The sequence below is a fragment of the Physella acuta genome, unplaced genomic scaffold, assembly GCF_028476545.2.
Source record: "Physella acuta isolate Inbredline_101_S28 unplaced genomic scaffold, ASM2847654v3 ptg001216l, whole genome shotgun sequence".
NCBI lineage: Eukaryota > Metazoa > Mollusca > Gastropoda > Physidae > Physella > Physella acuta.
Genome location: NW_026732733.1, coordinates 292,287 through 316,153, shown reverse-complemented (window position 1 = coordinate 316,153; position 23,867 = coordinate 292,287). Strand labels below are relative to the sequence as shown.

At 36.2% G+C, this 23,867-nt stretch overlaps 3 protein-coding genes across 3 annotated transcripts in view; 2 read left to right on the top strand and 1 right to left on the bottom strand.

The window, feature by feature from the left end:
* Positions 1-13,643, bottom strand: part of LOC131957167 (vinculin) — a 45,466-nt gene extending 31,823 nt beyond the window's left edge. The window contains exon 1 of the mRNA XM_059321897.1: positions 13,366-13,643. Within this exon, the coding sequence (XP_059177880.1) occupies positions 13,366-13,422 (57 nt within the window). The 5' untranslated portion in view covers positions 13,423-13,643. The remainder of the gene's footprint in view (positions 1-13,365) is intronic.
* Positions 13,644-15,187: 1,544 nt separating this feature from the next.
* LOC131957168 (tubulin alpha-1 chain) lies at positions 15,188-23,863 on the top strand. The gene is made up of 9 exons (XM_059321898.1): positions 15,188-15,328; positions 21,399-21,621; positions 21,704-21,896; positions 21,984-22,092; positions 22,184-22,383; positions 22,484-22,595; positions 22,761-22,976; positions 23,067-23,230; positions 23,590-23,863. The coding sequence occupies exons 1-9, from the start codon at positions 15,326-15,328 to the stop codon at positions 23,723-23,725; spliced, it is 1,356 nt and encodes a 451-aa protein (XP_059177881.1). The 5' UTR covers positions 15,188-15,325; the 3' UTR covers positions 23,726-23,863.
* Positions 15,966-17,624, top strand: LOC131957170 (uncharacterized). The gene is made up of 3 exons (XM_059321899.1): positions 15,966-16,391; positions 17,138-17,253; positions 17,393-17,624. Exons 1-3 carry the CDS (start codon positions 16,241-16,243, stop codon positions 17,432-17,434), a joined length of 309 nt encoding a protein of 102 aa, XP_059177882.1. The 5' UTR covers positions 15,966-16,240; the 3' UTR covers positions 17,435-17,624.
* Positions 23,864-23,867: the final 4 nt, after the last annotated feature.

Here is a 23,867-nt window from a genome sequence, read left to right as displayed (position 1 = left end):
CAATTGTAGGCACAAAGGCCTTTTTTCACATTGGCCGTTTAAACAAATAAAGCAATTCAATAACACATAGCAGTAACACATAGCACTGAAAACGTGGAATAAAGAAACAATGGTACATAGCTATCATACATAATGAGATAAAAAAGAGAATATAATAGATGAATGAGAAATGTTACAATGAGTCAGTTAGGTCATTAAATAATTTTAGTTTTAGTTTAGATTTGAATATATTTTCAGATCTAGATAGCTTTATTTTATTAGGAAGATTGTTCCACAAATTAGAACCAGAGTAGGCGAAGCTATGTTTTTGGAAAAAGGTTGAATAAGGGAATGGTAAATTAAGACGACGATTTAATTTTATGTTAAAAGAAAATAGATCTGATAAGTAAGAGGGGGCTGTTTCGTGGAATATTTTATATAAGAAAATTGATTTAGTATATATTATCTTTTTATTTAATGGAAGTATTTTAGTAGTAAGAAAAGAATCCAGACTACTAGACAAGCCAGTAACCAGTTTTATAGCCCTTTTTTGTAAAGAAAGAAGAGGACGCTGCTTAGATATAAAGCTGCCGCTCCACACTATAGAAGCATAATCCAACCTGGATTGAATAAAAGCCTCATAAAAAACCAGCCTGCTCCTATAGTTGAGAAAGTTCTTTATCCTTGCTAATTGAAAGGTTGTTTTTAATAAGGACATTCTTAGAAAATGAATATGGTCAGACCAAGTGAGGTTGTGATCTATAAACAATCCTAGGCATTTGTAACTGTCTACCTGTTCAATGTTTGAATTGTCTATAGTAATGTTTAATGCGGTGGATGGAAGACGAAGGCGTTTCTGATGAGTTGTAATAAACATTGACTCCCTTGTGATAGCCAATATGAAGAAGAATTAATATATCATCCCCTGTGATATTTAATAATTCTAAACTAATTTAAATTGTGTCTTTAAAAAAAACTTAACAAGGAAATCCCCTTAACATGTATATAATGCTGGACAGGAAAGTGCCTTGATAGTTTTTACAAGCTAATCAGCCCTATTTAAAATGTCTGTAAGGTGTGGCATTCTAAAATTCTGGGGCATGTAAAATGGGCAGCATTCAGTGATGAACCACCCCTGACATTTCCCTTATCTGGTGAACTTTTCATTGGGAGGCTTAAAATAGTCAAGGGAGTTAACTATATGAAATTTAAATTAAGAAACTCGAGTTATCTTTTCCTTTTAACTAGCTGTTCTAATCATTAGCATTATGACTTTTAGCTATTAATACTATATGTATTTGTTGATAATTAAGGTTAAATTGGATTTCTTCATGATACATATTAGATTGTAAGGTTAGTTTAGTTAAATAAAAGGCAAAGAAATTAATTTTCAATTACTAATTTAAATAAAAAAAGGACAAAGTTGAAAATTCTAACTAATCACAATAAAAAGTATTACATTTAATAATTATATATTTCAGTGATAAATCACAGGGAAATCCATGAGATTGTGAATGGGGGAGAGGGTGTATAAGTAATTGCATTGTCATGGGAACAGTATGGGGTTTTCCAAAAATAGCAGTAGCAAGAGTACAGTGTAAGGTGGGTGTAGAAAGAGGACTGTGTGAGTAAATTGGGCAAAGAGGAGTGTTAATAAATTGAAGCCATGGCAGCTGACAGTCTCCACATGCAGCTTTCTAATTGGACAAGTTAATTAGTTGTTGTTTTTCTGTCCGTGTTTACAATCTGCAGCTTCCTAATATGCTTCATAACAAAATAAAATTGTTTCAATGTTGGAAAATAAAAAATAAATAAAATGGTGGAGCAGCTATTGAGATAATGTATATCTCAACTATCACATCAGCTGCAACCACTGTGAGTCTTGTGTTAACTAGCTGAGTATATTCAAGAAGATTAGAGCATAGTGGCTTTTTATTGATTAATTAACTATTATATTTTATTGATTGTTTGTTGTTTTATCTATAATCCATGTTCAAGTGTATCTCTAATCATATCACTGGATTATGGTTAGGGAATGGTTAATCAATAAGTATTTTATTTATAACAAGTATGGGATTGTTTCAAAAATAAGTAATTTCCCTTGAAACTTTAATGAAGTATTTTTCAATATAGGGTCATCCATAAATGACGTCACGATTTTTTTGCCGATTTTTACCTACCCTCTGTCACACATCGTCACAAAAAGCCAGACCCCCCCCCTAAAATGACGTCACACCTCAGCCTACAACCCCCCCCCCTCTCAAAATTGATGTTGAATTTTTCTTAAAACATCGATATTTTTCCAAAATCTTGTCAGAACTCTGTCAACATAGAGTATTTTGATCAATTCCTATTACAATTTATTAAAACCGTTTTCTAAAACGCGAAACAGCTAAAACTCGTTGTCTAACTGCTTTTTTATAATGCAAAAAAGTGACGTCACACCATCTGAACCCCCCAACCTCTCCCCCTCGTCACACACCGTCACAAACTTACGGACCCCCCCCCCCCCTCCCCCCTACCAGTGCGAAGTCATTTATGGACGACCACATAGAATGTTACTAAAACTGTACAATTTTTATGTAGTTGTTAATGTTAGGCAAATGCCATGGTAATATCATTAAAATAGTCATCCCACTGAGTTGTCTAGCAATGATATCAATGTAGGCTAAGCCTAAGGCCTATAAACTGCTCTGTATAAGAGAGCAGTTTAACTAGTTATGACAGTGACAGTGAAGCTTGATAAATAAGCAGGAACGGTAACTCTGTATCAAGGGAGATAATACAGTGCTGCGTATAGGTAGTTTCCCCATGACTATGATTCAGCAGGTGTGCAGCAGACGTTTATAAAAGGTCGGGTATCAACCTGTCTACTGTGTACCAACAGTTTTTTTTTAAAACAGATGTGTAACGGCTGGTGCTTGTGAATATCCTACTGTGTGTAAAAACTGACAGAAAATTTAAATATACACACGAGGGAGTGAGGTGTGTAAAGAGAATGAGGTCAAGGCAACGACACAGTTCAGTAGCACTGGCTGGATCAGCGTGAACTGTTGGGAATGTGGTGAGTTTGTGAGGGAGGGCTTGGCGATAGCAAGGTGTGTGGGAGAAGGAGTGGTGGTGGGAGGAGGGGGGTTCAGAAGGTGAGTAACTTAATATAGCGACGACTCACGCGCCAAACGATGGAAACAGAGGTTCTAAAAATGTTGCCTGTGTCCATCTGAGATCCCGATTTAATAGTAACGAGCCGACCCGCAGCGTATCATACGCTGCTATTTAGTTGTTTTATTTTCTACTTTTCAGTAATTCATAATTTGTGAATTCGACAGTACCAACGCTGCCACTGAAAATATTTGCTTTAAAACACTACCCCCCCCCCCTTTCCCCTAACCCCGACCCTACACCCCCCCCCCCCCCGTGAAAGCAGCCTCCTCTTAGTTATTTCTTAGTTACCTCCTGTACGTTTAAAATCGAACTAAATTATCTGCCCCGATTTGTAAACATTTAGCTTTGTAAACATTTAGCGTGACCACATCTCACCAGACAATGTGGGGGTGGGGTGGGGGTGGTAGTGATAGTGATAGAGAGAAAGAGAGGGTACTGCAAGGAGGCGCTTGCAGCTTGTTTTCTAACGGCTCCCAGAAGAGAATTATATATATAGATAGATTATAGTAAAGTAAGTAAAGTTCCCTTCAAACCTGACAGTTTACGGGGCAAGAAAAGTAGAGTTCACTTGTTTCTGTGACCTCGGCTTACGGATTAGCAGCTCTCTACCGCTAGGTCACTATGTCCCTCTAAAATGTAATAATGCTTAAGGAAATAGAACATCCTGTTGGTAAAGCAGTCGGTAGATGAAAGGTTAGACTCTAAAAATAAAAGTTCAATATTAATTGCCCTTTGATGTTTAGGGTTAAGGATTGAGTTTCAAGTGTCGTACCGCGAAACTATTATGTGAAAGGGTTTTTGTGAATGGACTATGTTATAATGACACGGAGCCATGCCATACTGTGTTACTAATTTTCAAGTACGTAATCTTTTTAATAAAAAAACAAAAACAAAAAAAACAACAAGAAACTTTCAGACAATAGAGCAGATGAAATCGTGTGGTCAGCACCAATATTCCCCATAAGGAACGAAACTTTTTTCATATTGTGTGTGCGCGGTACTCTGGAGTACTTACACTGGCGTACTTTCGCGCGCCTTAGAGGGAACAGTGGTCAGCGCTATGAACAGCTGCCATTTCCCCATTCTCGAGTATTGTAAAATAGTAAGGAAGTTGTAGGGTAATGAAAAAACTATATTTTAAAAATGTCATACAAGCCTCATTCAATTGTTTGCTATTTATAGACAGTGTTCAATAAAAAATAAAAGAACCACACTCAGTAATATTTAAATGGTCGAATTCATCCACTCAGAGATTTCATCAATTAAAAAAAAAACTATTTCGTTAATATAAAGAGCCGCATCGCATGTATCCCCTTAAAGAGCCTAATTCATTAAGTTAAAGATACTGGTGCTTGCATAAACTAAGCCAACACAACACCCAATCAAAAAACGAGTTAGGTGTCGGATACTTCGCCAATGATGTATGCAATATAATAAAGTTTCGTCATAAGCTATAATCCTAGTAAACCCACTCATATAGTCGGCATGGAGAATACCGGTATCATAACTAGCATTTAAAAATATTTTTATCTGAACAACACGCTAGAAAAAATGAAAAAAAAAACAGCAATGAAATATGACACCCCCTTTCTTACTAAGACCCCACATAGGGAAGGGATTAGATCCTAGTAAACCACTCATATCGTCGGCATGGAGAATCATCATAACTGGCATTAAATTATAAATTTTCCGTGAACAACATGCTAGAATAAAACAAGGAAATATGACACCCCCTTATTTACTAAGACCCCACGTAGTGAATGGATTAACTGGCCTCAACACAACGGTAACCTAATTCCAGTTCTGACAGTTCACGTGGGAGGGAGGGAGGGGGTGTACTAATTATTTCTACACAACTATAGGCACGTATATGGGTTCTTGGGGAAATAAAGGGCTCAATACTAGCTATAACAAGCACGTTCTGAAATAGGCGAGAGAGATAAAGAATTCCTGTTGTATCGATCAAAGAGTAAGATGAACATCTGGAAGTGTAGGTGAGGAACATGTCAGTTGGATGTTGACGTGGGCAGGTGGACGGACATCAACAGGTGAAAAGGTTGTGTTTATATAGGATTGTTTATACTGTGTACATGGGAATTGGGGGTGGGGTGGGGGGGGGCTCCCTGTGAGATCTAACGGTCAAGGTAAGTCAATATTGTGTCAAGAAGAGTCAAAGGTGGTATTTATGTGATTCTGTCAAAGGCTTATAATCTTCCCCCCCCCCCCCCACTCTAAGTGTTGACAATTTTTTTTTTAAATAATGGTGGTCAAGCGGTAGAGCGCACGTCTGTTAACGTCCAGTAGAACCTTCCCGAGTCCACTCCACTAAGACATGTACCGGTACTGATTAGATCGGGGATACTAATCACGATTGGACCACACCTACTTCACAAGTCGTGACCAAACAACCCTCACATGCCCGTTGGCCTCAGAAACAGTATGGTCCAATATTGGTGCCTAAAAGACTTGGTTGTGCGCTCTACCACACAGCTACTAACCCCATTAAGATAACGGGCTACCTGTTATTATCTATTACAGGTGTACATGTTCGTTCTGCTGCGCTACTATATCGGTGACTACGTGCTTCATTCGTTTAATCTCATTCCATATAGCTTTTATATCAATAATATACATTTTAAAGGTGTACATCAAATCCTTTATAGTGTACCAAAAGTATATCTTTTCATGTAATTTATGAAAGCCTGAGCGTAACAAAAATATACATTTTCTTGTACTTTATAAAGATTTAGTGTATCCAAAAGTATATACCTTTTCATTTCGTTCATGAAGGTTTTAGTGTACCAAAAGGTATTATCGTACCATAAGTATACCTTTTCGTGTCGTTTGTGAAGGTCTTAGTGTACCAAAATTATGCTTTTTTGTGTGGTTTTTAAAGGGACTGCACAAAGTATACCTATTTGTGTAGTTTGCCTCAGTGTACTAAAAGTATAACTGTTCGTGTAGTTTATGAATTCCTTAGTGTACCAAAAGTATACCTTTTCATGTAGTTTATCTCGAACTTAAATAACATTAACAGCTACAGAGAAAATGTAACAAGACATCTTGACCTCTCCGACCCAAGGAAAGTCAACTCTTGCTTTAAACAAACATGGCGATGCGCCTTGAACAAACTGGTATTTAACCAGGAAAAATAGTTGTCTCAGGGAGAAGGTGCACCAAACCGGGTCGTAGTCCGGGGCTACGCTAAAGGTGGTCGCAACAAACAGCGTCCACACGAGAAACTCACCCTGATTGTTGGAGCTACGCTAAAGGTGGTCGCAACAAACAGCGTCCACACGAGAAACTCACCCTGATTGTTGGAGCTACGCTAAAGGTGGTCGCAACAAACAGCGTCCACACGAGAAACTCACCCTGATTGTTGGAGCTACGCTAAAGGTGGTCGCAACAAACAGCGTCCACGTGAGAAACTCACCCTGATTGTTGGAGCTACGCTAAAGGTGGTCGCAACAAACAGCGTCCACACGAGAAACTCACCCTGATTGTTGGAGCTACGCTAAAGGTGGTCGCAACAAACAGCGTCCACACGAGAAACTCACCCTGATTGTTGGAGCTACGCTAAAGGTGACCGCAACAAACAGCGTCCACACGAGAAACTCACCCTGATTGTTGGAGCTACGCTAAAGGTGATCGCAACAAACAGCGTCCACGTAAGAAACTCACCCTGATTGTTGGAGCTACGCTAAAGGTGGTCGCAACAAACAGCGTCCACACGAGAAACTCACCCTGATTGTTGGAGCTACGCTAAAGGTGGTCGCAACAAACAGCGTCCACACGAGAAACTCACCCTGATTGTTGGAGCTACGCTAAAGGTGATCGCAACAAACAGCGTCCACGTAAGAAACTCACCCTGATTGTTGGAGCTACGCTAAAGGTGGTCGCAACAAACAGCGTCCACACGAGAAACTCACCCTGATTGTTGGAGCTACGCTAAAGGTGGTCGCAACAAACAGCGTCCACACGAGAAACTCACCCTGATTGTTGGAGCTACGCTAAAGGTGGTCGCAACAAACAGCGTCCACGTGAGAAACTCACCCTGATTGTTGGAGCTACGCTAAAGGTGGTCGCAACAAACAGCGTCCACACGAGAAACTCACCCTGATTGTTGGAGCTACGCTAAAGGTGGTCGCAACAAACAGCGTCCACACGAGAAACTCACCCTGATTGTTGGAGCTACGCTAAAGGTGGTCGCAACAAACAGCGTCCACACGAGAAACTCACCCTGATTGTTGGAGCTACGCTAAAGGTGGTCGCAACAAACAGCGTCCACACGAGAAACTCACCCTGATTGTTGGAGCTACGCTAAAGGTGGTCGCAACAAACAGCGTCCACACGAGAAACTCACCCTGATTGTTGGAGCTACGCTAAAGGTGATCGCAACAAACAGCGTCCACACGAGAAACTCACCCTGATTGTTGGAGCTACGCTAAAGGTGGTCGCAACAAACAGCGTCCACACGAGAAACTCACCCTGATTGTTGGAGCTACGCTAAAGGTGGTCGCAACAAACAGCGTCCACACGAGAAACTCACCCTGATTGTTAGAGTTATCTCGTGGTTTCTAACAGGAACCTGCCTTCAAGGTAAACGTACCGTTTGGCTTCCCGGGTCAGGTTTTTTTTCTTTCTTTCTGTGCTAGAGCGTTGGGCTAATTAAACGAGCAGGTATTGACGTTAATGAACAAGTTTGTGCTGATTTCTCAGGCTGGCGGGTGATGGGCGTCTTGGTCTGTATGGTGGGGAAGGTGCTGGGAAGTATTGGTGGAGAGGAGGGGAGGGTAATGGTGGAGAGATGGGGAGGGTAATGGTGGAGAGATGGGGAGGGTAATGGTGGAGAGATGGGGAGGGTAATGGTGGAGAGATGGGGAGGGGAGGGAGAGTATTGATGGAGAGATGTGGAGGGGAGTAATGATGGAGAGATGAGGAGGGAAGGGAGAGTAATGATGGAGAGATGGGGGAGGGAAGGGAGAGTAATGATGGAGAGCTGGGGGAGGGAGAGTAATGATGGAGAGATGGGGTAGTGAATGAAGAGTATAAATGAAGAGAAAAGGAATGAAAGGAGAGAATAAACGGAGATATAAGGAGTGCAGAAGAGTATTAAAGGAGTGCAGAAGAGTGACAGGAGAGTATTAATGGAGAGAAGATGAGTGACAGGAGAGTATTAATGGAGAGAGGAGGATTGAGGAGAGAGGAGGATTGAGGGGAGAGTACAGATGTCAAGATGAGGGTAATGGCGAGGTGAGAATAATGAGATGAGGTGATGTACAAATTATGAGTGCAAATGTATACTTTGGTGAGTTATAATTGATTGGTAGTTTATACACGTAAACACACATGTGAGTGGTGAGTGTGTGTGTGTTATGTGTAATACAGAGCATTATCAAGTCACAATGATAATTACACATGACGTTTCACCTTTATGTTTTTATATTCAACGTCAAGTGATGGGGCTAGCGTATACACATGAGAGAAACTCGAATAAACTAGGGGGGGGGAGGTGCTGGCTTAGAAATACATGTGTGTTTATGGAATCAACTCTAGACTGCCCGACCCGGAACTTCCAGATGGGCATTATGCCATATGGTGTGAAAACTGACAAGATATACACATCTGGTATAGCTGAATGGGGAAAAATGAAACGGGTTCAAACTGTGATGGATGACATTAACTAATTTTAATTATCATGTTTTTATTTCCGTGTAAGATGGCAGATTTCCGCCGAGAAACACGACACAAATCCGCTTAGCTGATTTCATATCTAGAAAAGGTTTATATACCAGTTTATAGACAGCCCGTGGTTTAATATGTACAATTTTTAAAGTAATTTTATAAGAATGTTCGGTAACATATGTAATGGTTTCTATATACTATATAGGGATTTGTATAGAAAATATAATTGATTTTAGATATCTATACAGGCTATAGCCTATATATGGAACATAGCCACAATTTCAGTAACTTTTCGCCCGCGATTAATTTACTAAAGCATCACTAATGTCCTTGTGCACTCACAGTCTCTAATTAGCTTTCAATAAACCTGTCATTAATATTCCCTGCGTGTTAAACCTTGCACTGTTTTCATGTTTAAAAGCATCATCTTCTCCCTGCTACAGTCAATCAACCATATAGAGATCTAGATCGGTCTTCGTTTCGCTTTCAAATGTCCAAAGTACGTGTGATAGCTATTGTATATGAAATGTTCTGATTTTAAATGTGTAAGTCTACCATTTATTCGAAGGCCTCCATCTAGTATCGCCAATAACTTCGCATACAATTACAACACTTAGGGCTTTAAAGAATCGTAAGGGGGTATAGCCAATATACAAATATGTGAGTACGCTTAATCAATAATAAACCAAACATGCAACAGCTCTTCTATAATCAATAAAAATTACATTACGTTTTATTCGCTTTTTCTTGCAAGTAAACCAACGCTTCGTAAAGATACTGTTAAATTTACAACCAAAATACATCAGCATAGTAGCCTTCATAAGTAGCGATGCCTAAAGTGAGTGCAGGCGACTCTACGTTTAGATTTTTTTTTCACTACTAAAATAACACCAGCACAATGTATTAGCATAGTACACAAGTAAAGTATGGAAGCCTAAAGTACATGCACACGACCTTTTCAGTATGCACGCGGCACGGCGTACCAAAAAAAAAAAAAAAAAGATTACTTAAGTCGCCTCTCAAACGATACGCAGACGTACTGCAAAAACCACTCGTGGCGTGTTGTTACGACGCACGGTGGCTGAGCTTTCTCCAAGTTTTATCGGAAATGCTTTTCAAAGGCCCTTGACGTTTACGCATACGCCTTGTTTACGAATCCGGATTGTGTATGGCTGTGACGACGTCAGCACTGCCACTGAACTGTTAGTATACGGCGAGAGAAACACGCCTGTTAGATGATTCATAAAATTCGTAGGTGTACGGAGCAAGGATGAGCCACCAGCCGGTAAAACGCAGTGGGTGCCCTCCCGTGTGCTAGACCAGTTCAACACGGCAAACCACTGCAGCACATGTGCTGAGCACGTTCAACATTTTTTTTTTACATTGATACGGAATTTAAAAGTCACAAAAGAGAAGTTAGAGATGCTTACTAGATCTAATTCTGTGTATGCATATAGATCTGAATTTTACTAGAGCTAAATTCTATACTGTTTCACGAATTTGATGCATATAAAAAAAATTTAATAACTAGAATACGTGTAACGTAAAGAGGTTTCAGAATCTTACTAGATCTGTGTATGCATATAGATTCTATACAGTTTCACAAATGTGATGCTTCGGCCTATCCTAATATCTAATAAAAATATTTCAACAACTTGATTAAGTGTAAATAGTGTAATAGAAAGCAGTTAGAGCACAGCAGATAAATACGGCAACCTTAAGCAGTGAGCTCATTAAATGTCATCGGTGATAAAAAGATAATGTCATAAAAATATTGGGATCATGAATGAGGAGTGGGTGGGAGGGAGAGGTTAAAATGGAATCAACTTGCCAGACAACGCAACTGGTAACTGAAAATGGTACCGTATTTCACGAAACAGAAGGCAAAAATTTGTGTTCGCAATTTTACTTTCCATTTCATATAAAAGCAACCCCAACCCCCACCACCCCAAAAAAAAAAAAAAAAATTTTTTTACAGTTGGGTATATTATATGAATAAATGTTAACTACTGAGCCAACAGGCACGCCCAAGAAAAAATAATTGTAACTTATCATTCAAGCCCTCTCCCCCCCCCCCCCCCCCCACATAGTGGCCCTCCTACCAAACCCCTTCTCACGGTTCTTGTCAACTGTGCACCTTTAGATTGTAACACATAGCGCATATTTCTTTTAAAAATAAAAACATAAATCTTCCTTTATCAGAAGGTGCATGAAATTTAATACTACGATACACATGGTGGTTAAAAAATAAGGAAGGTGCCTGAAAAATTTATTCCTGATTCAGTCAGTATAGGAGTTTAATGAAAACAGGATTCTCGACTTCAATGAAAACAGGATTCTCGTTACTATAGGCCTTCTGCCTTTTGATCAATCAGTTTAAAAAATCAAAGAAAATAGGACACATTACTTTAATGCCCTTTTTTTCAGTTTAAAAGTTCAAAGAAAATAAGACACTTGTTACTTCAATGCCCTTTTTTCAGTTTAAAAGTTCAAAGAAAATAAGACACATATTACTTAAATGCCTTTTTTTCCAGTTAAAAGTTCAAAGAAAATAAGACACTTGTTACTTAACTGAGAAATATTTTTTCTCAATCTACAGGGAAACTAAAGGAAGTTACAGCTAGAGATGAAAAAATTGAAAGAAACTATCTCAACATAAGCAAATGAAACAATGTTGCATTACACATTGATTAAACTATGCTGTTTTAAAAGAGGATGAGTTGTTTAACTAAAGCAAAAAATATTGGAGGATTTGGCTTGATGACTATGCCAATAGAAAGAAATTGGATTCCTGATGAAAAACATTCATTACTTAAACAAATCTAAAGAAAACCTAAAACAATTAGATGACTGCAGAACTTATTTATACAGTGACATAGTGAGGATAGGGTAGGTGAGGGAGGGTTCCCAATAAGGCCCTCCATCTCACAGGGCCTCAAGACTCTACCGCTAGGCCACGCCATCCCCTAATGCTACGTTTGCCAGCAGGTTATTTTAATTATGTTCATTTATTCTTTTTTGTAACACTATCCTGGTTCTAACAGCGACTTGAACCTAAATCCTAAGGGTGTTCGCAAATATTGAAGAACAGGTCATTTAAGGTGGGTTTTTTTGTTGCCTTATTTTTATTCTTTGTATTATTTTTATACTGGGTATGATGCATTAAAATAATGTTCTAATGCGGGGACAGCATGGTCTAGCAGCAAGGCGACGGTCTGCTAACTCCAAAGTCTTGATATCTAATCCTGATTCAAGTCAGCAGAGCATCATTAAGCCCATCTAGTTTGGATGGGTACTTAACTCTAGTTGGAGAAAGTTAAGGTGGCTGGACATAGTGCTGATAACATGATCCCTTCATATGCCAAGGTCACATTAACAGGTAAACTACTTCACTTGCCCCATGGACTGTCAGGTTCCATAAGGGACCTTTACTTTTTTATTTTCAATATTAGAAAATACTTGAATTAGTAGACATCTTTTAAAAGGTGCAAGTGCTCAAAACATGCACCTAGTGCCCTGCTTTACCCTATATAATATATATTATATAGGCCTATGTATTTATAATATATTATAATTTATAGGCCTATAGACTATAGACCAGGGGTCTCCAAACTTTTCAGTCCGAGGGCCGCATTAACTATCAATTTTCAGTTCAGGGGCCAGTTTCTTCCAGGCATGTCTTTGATTTTCTGGGCAAAGTTCCTCAGCCATTACCAACAAACGCTTTTTCCGTGGACAAAGAGATCTCCACGGGCCGGATAAGAGGACCCCGCGGGCCGTAGTTTGGAGACCCCTGCTATAGACTATAGACTATACTAGGCTAGGTCTAGATCTAGCTAGATCTATTTATAATATACTATAGTTAACTATAGGCATGTTAATTCATGTTAAGTTAACCGGGTGTTAATAATTAAGTAATAAGTATAGATAGAGCTGATAGAGACAAGGCAAAATAATTCAAAATATCCAGAAAATATGTTAGTATGGTATGAGATTCTCCTATTTTATTTAGATCTAGATCTTGAGATCTATAGATCTACACTTTATACACCCTTTTAGGCCTAAAAATATTTAAAATTTAAAATAATCTAGGGGATAGACGCCCTAGAGTGACCTAGAGTCTAGAGTCTAGAGGTGGGCTAAGGCTAATTAATATAGTTAGTAATACTAGATCTAGATTCTAGTGTTAGATCTAGTAAATAAGTAAATAGTAAATAAATAAATCTAAAATTCAATAAAATATCTACTCGTAACTCTATCAATCATGTATCATAGATTATAGATTATTCATAGATGATGGTTCTTGTTTACAACCAGATCTAGATATCTAGATCTAGATCGGGTTAAAATATAGATCTACACATACATCGACTATATTGTGTAGGCCTATATTACTATTATTATTAATAATATAAATATTATCATTAGAAGCCGGAATAATGACCTATTTTTCTGTCTGCTAGGTTTCTGCTAGCAGCAAAGTTCGATAATAAATTTTTTATTGTACAGTCAAGAACTGAATAGTAATTTACTTACTTGTTGTGCGACAGGTTCTAAAATACTTTCGATCGTCTTCGTGTGGAAGACTGGCATCTTTAATTGTGTTGTGAACCGCAAATAAAATTATTTTAAATCCACAGTTACAACCAGAAATACAAGGATAGTGGCGAGTCAGCACACTGTGCTTTATTTTCACACAGTCAAGTTACACACGAAATAGTTTATTTCCGGAAGCATCATTATAAATTCGGGGTCATGGGTTAAAATGATCGACCTTTATTTAAAAACCCGACAAAATCACCGTAGTTTTGAGTTCTTAAAAGATAATCAAAGTACAAATATTGACACAATATAACATTCATTTGTTTAAATAGTAGTTAATAGAGCGAAGCAGATGTAATTGATTCGTATCTAGTTCCCATATATGGCGAGAATGTGACCTACATGGACTTTCTCATTTTGTACTATAGGGGTGACAGAATATCTTTTTAAAAAATTAACCTAAATCTGTTAAAAATTACAGTGTAATAACTTCTAACGCAGTGTTCGTTTTAAACACCGTTCGTAACATATAATTATATAATTATCATATACTTTCAATAAAAAGAAAAAGCGAGTAAAATAGTCGGCTATTTTTTATATGATGGCATTGATGGTTTGACCGAGTGTACCTTAGAGCTCTAATCTGGGCATATGCACAATTTCTTTTAAATCAGAATTAATTTGAAACTAAATTAAGATCTAGCTTTTGCGATGATAGTAAAGACTAAATAGGGAAAGGTGTGATTTTGAAATTAGAATGACAATTTATTCTTCGGCCATTGTCTAACAGTAATTTAAAAAAAACTGCTACGTAAAAAGTAACAGTTCCTTACAACTGGTTTCTGTGAGTATATGAGGTAGAGTTTCTTTCTGGCTTCATTCGTACGAAATTGAAACAATGTATAATTTATATAGAAAATAATTACTTTAACCGTTGTTAACCGAAAGTTTCAAGTGCCCCCCCCCCCCCCCCCCCAAGAAAAATGTCTGAAAGAAACAATTTTTCCATTAAAGATGTCGGTGACGAAGAAGAGGGGTGTAATCTAGTGTGACGTCACACTTTTGTAATATTGTATTTTTTAATGAATTTTATATTTTGCTTTTGAAAGACTTATGACTTCATAAGTTGTAATCAAAGTGGATTAATGTATCAAGTTAAAAGGATTTTTTTTAAAAAGTAGTTGCGATTTTTACGGCCAAAATAATCTGACTCGCAAACAGTTATTTGTTTTCTTGGATACGTCCCTTAATAAAAGGTTTAGACATTAAAAAAAAAAAAATGTAAATGTTGAGAGAAGGGACTGAAGTGTATCTCATTTTAGTGTTGGAGGTTTGGACTTACGAGATGCCAAACGATGGGGTGGTGGGGGAGGGGGTAAACATCTGCAAACAAGTGTGACGTCAACATTTAAAATTATTTTTAAACGTCAGAAATTCTTCTCGGTTGCATTTCGCCGATTTTAATATAAACACAGATTATTTAGAGATTGTATCTGATCGGGAACAACGAGTCAAACGAACTAGATCTAGTAGATTTAAGCTACCAAAGTTTGTATGTCAATTGAATCTACACGATTTCCGTTGTTTTTTTCCTGAGAATAAAATGTGCAAAATGTATCCTATTACTATTATGCTACAATTTGTCAGGAGAAAATCAAAATGCTTTATATTAGGCCTATTTATAATAATTTAATATCTTGTATTTTCGGACTAACAGTGACTTTCCGGTCACAGGTTTTTTTTTCCTGTTTGGCCTAGGCCTAACCGAATGGGAACTGAGACACATTTTAAAACATGCGCGCTGTGTTTGAAAACCGCTGGTATATAAAGCAGCGCGCAAGCTTTTTACGCATTACTTCGTCTCATCTCTCGACGCTTTAAGTCGCATTGAGAACGTTGTTCAACCTGAATTTTTCCCTTTGTTAATTTTTGCTAGTAACTCTAAACAATCAAAATGGTAAGTTTGATTTCTTTGAATTAGATCTAGAAATAGATTCTACAGATAAATCGATCCTATAAGAACGATCTACCGAATTCGATTTTTGGCTTAGGCGTTCTCTATCCTACCTAATGAGATGTTAGCCGCCATTTCCTCCCATCACTACCGGCATCACCCACCAAGTTTTAATATTAAAATCATGTAGAATAAACCTTGCTTGTTAATTAGGTATTGTGCAAATAGTCAAATTCCTAACTCGACCTAGACATTCCCGATATAGAACAAAGTTACTGATCTGCCTAAAGTTTATTGATTAAATTAATTCCGAAACAATGGATGATTGTCGCCTACCACGTCATCAGCTAGCCGGCCACTTGCCGTTGCTGGTCTAGGCCTACGACAAAGAATGCATTCTTTATCGCAATGAGTCATCACAGTGGGGGGAGGATGGGCTTTCATAGGTGGGCTAGCTAGCAATCTGTTACCGATGATTCATACGGCCTAACAAGTTTAATTTTGATTTTGTTTAAGAACTGACTTAACTTAGATTTAAAGTTAAAAATTAAACTTAAATTATTTTCACTTTTGCTTGATCTAGGTATTCTAAATGAGCCGAAAAATTTTAGCCGGTTTTAAAAATTTTTGGTCGCGTTGCGGCATCGCGCGGCGGTCCGACCCCATAACACATACGCAATTAGAAACCACTGATTTAGAAAGAAGAATGGTAGCTCTGTAAGATGGTATAACTTTACCAGCTGTATAATATAATTAAATGCTAAAAATGTTCAATTTAAAATTTTAAAATGATTTTTTTCAATGAAAAAATAATTTTACAGCCGCCAAAGTTGTATATTCCGAAAGGGCATCCAATTTGCCATAAAACTGTTACGATTTAATGAACACTCCGTGTATGGGGTCGGACCGCAGTAAATGAAACCAATGTATACAAATCGCGACGACCCGCATCTAAATTTCGCCGGCTTGAGTCAAGATTTTGTTGAATTCCGGAACACCCGACCTCGGTTCAGAGCAAGATTTTGTGTTTATTCGTTGATTACAGTGGATTTAAAAACACGTGCAGGTAAGTTGAATGCACATTATATTACTAGCTATATTCTATTTATTTATGATTAACTGCTGCTTTAATACATTTGAATATTAGTGTCCGCTTATCGGTAATTGCTCCACGCTTAAAAAAATTTTTTCCAAAAAATTATCTAGCCTTTTTTAAAAGTCAGTTGTATTTAATTTATGGTCACTGAAATAAAAAAGGAATGCACAATTAAATCAAAAAGATGTTTAAAAGGATGATAGAATTTAATTTGTTTTAGTAAATTATGTTACTTAATAACATCGGCCGATTAAACTATCAATATTTTGTCGATATTTCAAGCCGATTGTCCGCCATGTTTTTTTTTTACTTTCTCGTAGTGTTGGGTTCAACTATTATATTACCGCAGCGGTTAACAGCATACTTTCAATTTATTGTAGCATTGGTTTTTTTTTTGTCTTTCCTAGTTTAATAGTTAACTATTCTATATATGTGCAGTAGTTACATTAAATTTTAGAATATTACGATCTTTTACATTTTTTATCTCTAGATTTATTGTAAAGACGACTTAAAACAAAATGTAGCCCCCCTTCCATAATAGTTTAGTCCAAAGTTGTTTCTAGATTTAGTCTAGATCTACTTAGATTAGTTAGATTCACTATTGCTTTCATGTTAATATTTAGATCTAGTAGTAGAACTATCTATAGTGCTTACATTTAATATCTAAAAAGCATTGAGCAGCCTTACTTTTAATATTATTATTATTCTATTTACAGAGCAAGATATTAGCATAAAAGAAAGGGGAAACTCATTGGCCTACCAAAAATTTTGTATTGTTGTGAGAGCAACAACAGGACTCCTGAATACTTTTGAAGGAAACCATATGTCAAATGTTAGTATTGTTTGCACTTTGCTTATTATTTATAATGATGTAATGTTACATGATTGATATCTAAGTTGGTATAAAGATATACAGGCCTGCTATATAAGTCAGTATATTTGAAATGCTAATTAATTGTTTTTATTCACAGACATTTTCTATACTCTGGACCAATGGAAGGATCCCTTACTAGATTCCATAATTTGATCTGTAACCCTGAAGAAGACAAACTCAACCAGGATATTGACTATTAATTACAATGCTACCCAACCTCATAGAGAATTTTCCCAATCAGGATATTGACCTGTCTTTTTTAACCTGCTCTAAGATTTCTGATAATTGTATAAGTTAGGACCTAGACATTTCCAGAAGTTGACTTTGATCAATAACTATCTAGAAGAAATAAAATATACTAGTAACAAGTAAATTTATGCTTAACAAGCCATGATTAGGAACCAGAGTAACAAAACTAGATGAACATCACAACTCTATTAGGGTAATTTAAAAAGAATTTCAGTTTAATTAGTTATCTTACTTCGTCAGTTTTTAAAATGCATGGAATTTCTTCTTATTATAGTATATAAGTAAAGTAGTAGTATAGTTATTTAGTTTTTTATAACAAAGTAATGCTGACATGTTTCCTACACAATTTATATTACTTTCTTAAAAGTAAGAACACTTAATTCTTGATTTTGGGCGTTAAGGAAGGATGCCTTGTATTGTTTTGCAGAATGATTATTTTATGTCTCTGTGTTTATTATATATTAAGAACATCATGTGCTTTAAGTTGGTGTAAAATTTATTAAGATACCTTACTTAAATATTTTTTTATAATTTTTTGAAAAAGGATGAAATTTCTAATTTTTATAAACTGACCTTGCTGAATCTGGTCTCGCTAATTACTTTCTTTATTAATTCTTTACCTGCTTATTTTATATTAACATGGTTTGAATTTCCTTTCTTAGAACATTTATATTATTAATGTGGCTTAATTAGTTTATTTTATATGATTTTTTAAAAATGACTGTAAATTAACTTTTTGTCTCCCTTTTCGTACTTCGGTAAAATTGTGCTTTGGCTCATTTTTATGTGAATAAATTTTCTATTTATATCTGTCTGACTACCTTGAAAAAAATTGGGTTTGCTATTTGTATTACTGGCTGTGTGTGCAAGAAATTTGAGAGTTCTAACTTAGTTATTGTAGAAGTTAGTAGGGGTCTCAAATAGACCCTTTACTGTTCAAAAAGCGAACGCATTTTTTTAGTTTTAAAAAATTCATAACTTTTTTAAAAATGGACATACATCAATAAATTTGGTGTTTCTGTTCTGATGAAAACAGTCTCTATCAGGTGGAAGTGTTAAATTTTATTTAATTTCATTATAAAAATTTCATTTTGAATACCTACTTGATCTAATAAAAATACAGACTTAAATACTTTAAATGACTAGATCTAGATTAGGCCTAATTGAAAAGTTGAGAATAAGTCTTGAATAAGATGAATATCAGTATTATAAGCAGGTAGGCTAGGCCTAAAGATTTTGAGGTTAATTTTTTTACTCTAGATCTCTAGTCTGTGTGAAAAAAGGCTACATTTGGGATTAGTAGGCATTTCGATGTCCGCCATTTTGTTTAATCTGGCCACATCCGAAATTTTTCAAGCCAACTTTTGTAATTTCGGCCATTTTCCATCCAAGTGCTTAGTTATCATGAGAGAATCGATAAATTAATGTATTCGATACGTCAAAGTGGGCTGTTTTTATATTCTATGTTTGTATGGAAAACTATTAGTTACATTTTAACATATCGATCCCAATTTTATCGAGGTATCTTAGCGAGCACGTCTCATTAAACGCAGTAACCGACTTCTTTCAATTAGTATTAATTTTAGCAAGAAAGTAAAGTATAATAAGCTAGACATTAGTTGTAATGAGCATCCTAACCATTCTCAAGAACAAAAATAACAGTTTCATAGAGTTCTTTTCATTGGAACATGCTTAAAAAGCATTGGTAAATCTTGGGGGGGTCCCGCTGACACAATTTTTTAACAGGGCGATAGGGGCCGCGAGGTTACCTATTATCGATAGAACCAAATTTCGGCATTTAAAAAAGAGATAAGTTCAGGAAACTAGATCTAGTAAATAAGTAATGCCAAACTATTTTGATGGGTGGAAATGTTGGTTTTATGGGGCTTTTTAGCTCTTTATAACCAGATATTGCTTCTTGCGTGAAGTGAAGGGGATCTACGCAATTTTAATAATGACGGCCGAGTTTAAATTTTTATGACGGTCCATAGACCATATGCATGAAATATAAAAAATCGCACATTTGATATTACTATTACTGTTTAACACTATTCATTGAATTGGCAAGATTTTAGCTTATAGAATGTTTTTTATGGATTAAATAAAATTTAAAGCAATGGAATTAATAGTCCCATTCATTAATAATCTTCCATATTAGTCATTTTCAATTGGGTAATAATAATAGGCCTAATTAAAATTTTAAATAGTAATAAATAGGCCCTTATAAATATTAGGCCCCTATAGAATAGATTTAGATCTATGTATTTTAATGAGTAATTGCTTATAAGAATCTAATAGAACTAATATTTATTGCATCAAGCTTAAATATATAATTATGTTGTAAAATTACTTATGGATGATGTCTAAACTTTAGTTACCCCGTTTCAGGAAAAACTGATTAAGAAAATAATTACAAAGATTAAATTGGTCATTTCTCAGATTATAGTATATTATCTTTAAAATTTAATAATAGCTAAAATATACTACTAGATCTATAGAGGCATGGAAAGTAAAATAAATGAAGTCAAAGATAAAATAGAAACATTAACACTTCACTTTAATAATGTGATCTAAAGCAACAGTGATAGATACATTTTTTTAAAAGTCAAAAAGAAAACAGAAACAGTAACACTTTGAACAATGTGACTTAATTTTATAACTTAAACTAAGCAACAGTAATTTTTTTTAAACAGTAGGTTCAGATCAGCAAATAAGGCAGCTGTCTATCCTTCGGTTGCGACACATCTCATCTAGTTTCTGTAGGCTGTCTATTGATTAACCATCCTTGGCTACTTATTAAAAGTAGCCTATAACTAATGCTACTAATATTTAGATATTTCAACATAATCCTAACCATATCATATTCCAGTATGAGTATAATACACAGGTATTATTGATACAAGATTTCAGTGCCACCCCCATTAATTAGACTTTATTATATGTGATTGTCTTTTTCTCCTAGCATTTTTTTGACTTGTAAATTTCTATTCCCAACATCCTTAAGCATCTATGTGCTAAGTTTTATCTTTGTATCATCAATAGCAACATAGATATTCAGTATGAAAAGTGACTTGTGGCAATCATAGTAGAACGGCACCGCACTCCTTAATTGGGCTTTATTAAGTTAATTATTAGTTGTTTTCCTTTTAATTAAGCTGTATTTCACTTGCATATTCCTGTTGCCTGTACTCCCTAGCACCAATATGCAAAGTATTATCAATATATCTTTATTAACAACAGAGTTGTGCAGTTTGACAATAGACTAACGTTGCTCTCTATATAAAAACGCCATGACCCTTAATTAGTCTTAATTATTTTTGGTTTTACCTTTACTGATCTTTATTTCAATTGCATATTCCTGTTGCCTGTACTCTCTAGTATCAATATGCAAAGTTTTATCATTACATGTTAAAAAATAACAACGCTATATGAACTCAAAGAAGGACACCAAATATTTTGCAACTTTACAATAAAATATAAGCTGTTTAACATACAACTTAAAAAATTCATAAAAAAAAAACTACTGGGCCTACAGTGATAAATTTAGTGGTTTATTAAATGGCAGTTTATGGCCTTCAATATTATGTGTGTTTTATCATTCTGAGATAATTAGGCAAAATTTACCAAAATGCCTAGGGATTAGAATAGCATTTTTGGCCTACTCTTTTAAATGTCTATTTTTTTATAATAAATTCAGTTAGATCAGAATCATAGACAATAGTCCTGCATAGATGTAACTTGGATACTAAATAATGCACCTACATCAAAAGCAGAGTTGGCCAAAACACATCAACATTATGCCTACACTACATGGCTGCAAATTTGTATGTGACATTTTATTTTTATTTTTTTAGCGTGAATGCATCTCCATCCATGTTGGTCAAGCTGGTGTCCAGATGGGCAATGCTTGTTGGGAACTGTATTGTTTGGAACATGGTATCCAGCCTGATGGTCAAATGCCCTCTGACAAAACTATTGGCGGGGGTGATGATTCCTTCAACACATTCTTCAGTGAGACTGGTGCAGGAAAACATGTCCCTAGAGCTGTTTTTGTAGACTTGGAGCCTACTGTTGTTGGTAGGTTTATCAAGCAACTGGTTATCCTAATTAAAACTTAATATAATGTATGGTTTTTAACTGTATGAAATCTGCCTCACAGATGAGGTTCGTACTGGCACATACAGACAGCTTTTCCACCCTGAACAACTGATAACTGGTAAAGAAGATGCTGCCAACAACTATGCCAGAGGTCACTACACCGTCGGCAAGGAACTGATTGATCTTGTGCTGGATCGTATCAGAAAGCTGTCTGATCAGTGCACTGGCCTTCAAGGTTTCCTCATCTTCCACAGGTAGCCTATTTTTCGGTTGGCCTTTTTGATGTGTTACCTGTTGGTATGTGTATGATGTATGCTCTATATGCCTTTTATTTTTTCTAGTTTTGGTGGTGGAACTGGCTCTGGATTTACTTCCCTTCTCATGGAGAGACTCTCTGTGGATTATGGCAAGAAGTCTAAGCTGGAATTTTCAGTTTACCCTGCACCTCAGGTATTGTAATCACTGTCTTCATGAACTTTTATAGTTGCCTGCAGGTGTTAACAGCAACAATGTAGTAAAAACCTTTTTATTTCTTGCATAGGTGTCTACAGCTGTTGTTGAACCCTACAATTCCATTCTGACCACTCATACCACACTGGAGCATTCCGACTGTGCTTTCATGGTTGATAATGAAGCCATCTATGACATTTGTCGTAGGAATCTGGATATTGAACGTCCCACTTACACCAATCTTAACCGCCTCATTGGTCAGATTGTTTCATCAATTACAGCTTCCCTTAGGCAAGTTTGTGTTTGTTGTATACAAATGCTTGTTTCTCAAAGTTGTTTACCATTACATTTCTTAAAAAAAAAATTTAATGTATTGATTTTTCATTTACAGGTTTGATGGTGCATTGAATGTGGATTTGACTGAGTTCCAAACTAACTTGGTTCCTTACCCACGTATTCACTTCCCCCTTGCAACCTATGCTCCTGTCATCTCGGCTGAGAAGGTGAGTTTAATATTTTGAGGCGATTTTTATTTTGTTTGCTTAGCATTTAACTTGCTTTAGTTCTATTTCCAGGCATGTACGATAACAGTACTTAAAGGAAAGTGATAGCTCTTTAGTATTATCAATGATGTTTGTTTTTAACGTTTTCTTTCTCTCCCTGTACAGGCTTATCATGAACAACTGTCTGTGGCTGAAATCACCAATGCATGCTTTGAACCAGCTAACCAGTTGGTCAAGTGTGATCCTCGTCATGGCAAATACATGGCTTGTTGCATGTTGTACCGTGGTGATGTGGTACCTAAAGATGTCAATGCTGCTATTGCTACCATCAAGACCAAGCGCACCATTCAGTTTGTAGACTGGTGTCCCACAGGTTTCAAGGTAAGCTATTTTACTTCTGGAGTTTGTTTTTGTTTAGATTTTACGGGCATTAAATAAGTTTTAATACATGGGTTTCATTTTTCTCTTCAGGTTGGCATCAACTACCAACCACCAACTGTTGTACCTGGTGGTGACTTGGCCAAGGTCCAACGTGCTGTATGCATGTTGAGCAACACCACAGCCATTGCTGAAGCCTGGGCAAGATTGGATCACAAGTTTGACCTTATGTATGCCAAGAGAGCTTTTGTGCACTGGTATGTCTTACTGTTTTACAAGCTTTTTATATTTGGAAACTCTTTAACAGCTGATTACATTTCTATCAAAGCTGCAATGTGACATGAACTTTTATGTAGATTGTTTATTAATTGGGCATGGGTCACTTGTTTTCAATTACATAAATTACTACTATCCTTTCTTAGCAATGTTTGTGTACTAGTGTTTTAAAAAGTTTATAAGACTATGTAGGTCAAATTATATTTGAGATTTTCCAACTTTTCAATATACCATATGGCCATTTTTTTTTTAAAACTATAAATATTATGTATGCTTTTTAATAAATTTTTATATTACGTTTTTCTATGACTATGTTAACACTAATTCTGTATTGTCTCAGGTATGTCGGTGAGGGTATGGAAGAGGGAGAGTTCTCCGAAGCCCGTGAAGATTTGGCTGCCCTAGAGAAAGATTATGAAGAGGTTGGAGTAGACTCAGTTGAAGCTGAGGGTGAAGGCGAAGGAGAGGAATATTAATTCCAAAGGTCTTACCAACACAATTTACATTCTATACCTAGAGTAAATGCTGGGCGTTCTTTACTAGAGTTCTACAGTTTTTTATTGTATGGTTTATGTTGAATTGTTTTGGTGAAATTAAAATCTTGTTGAACAAAGCATA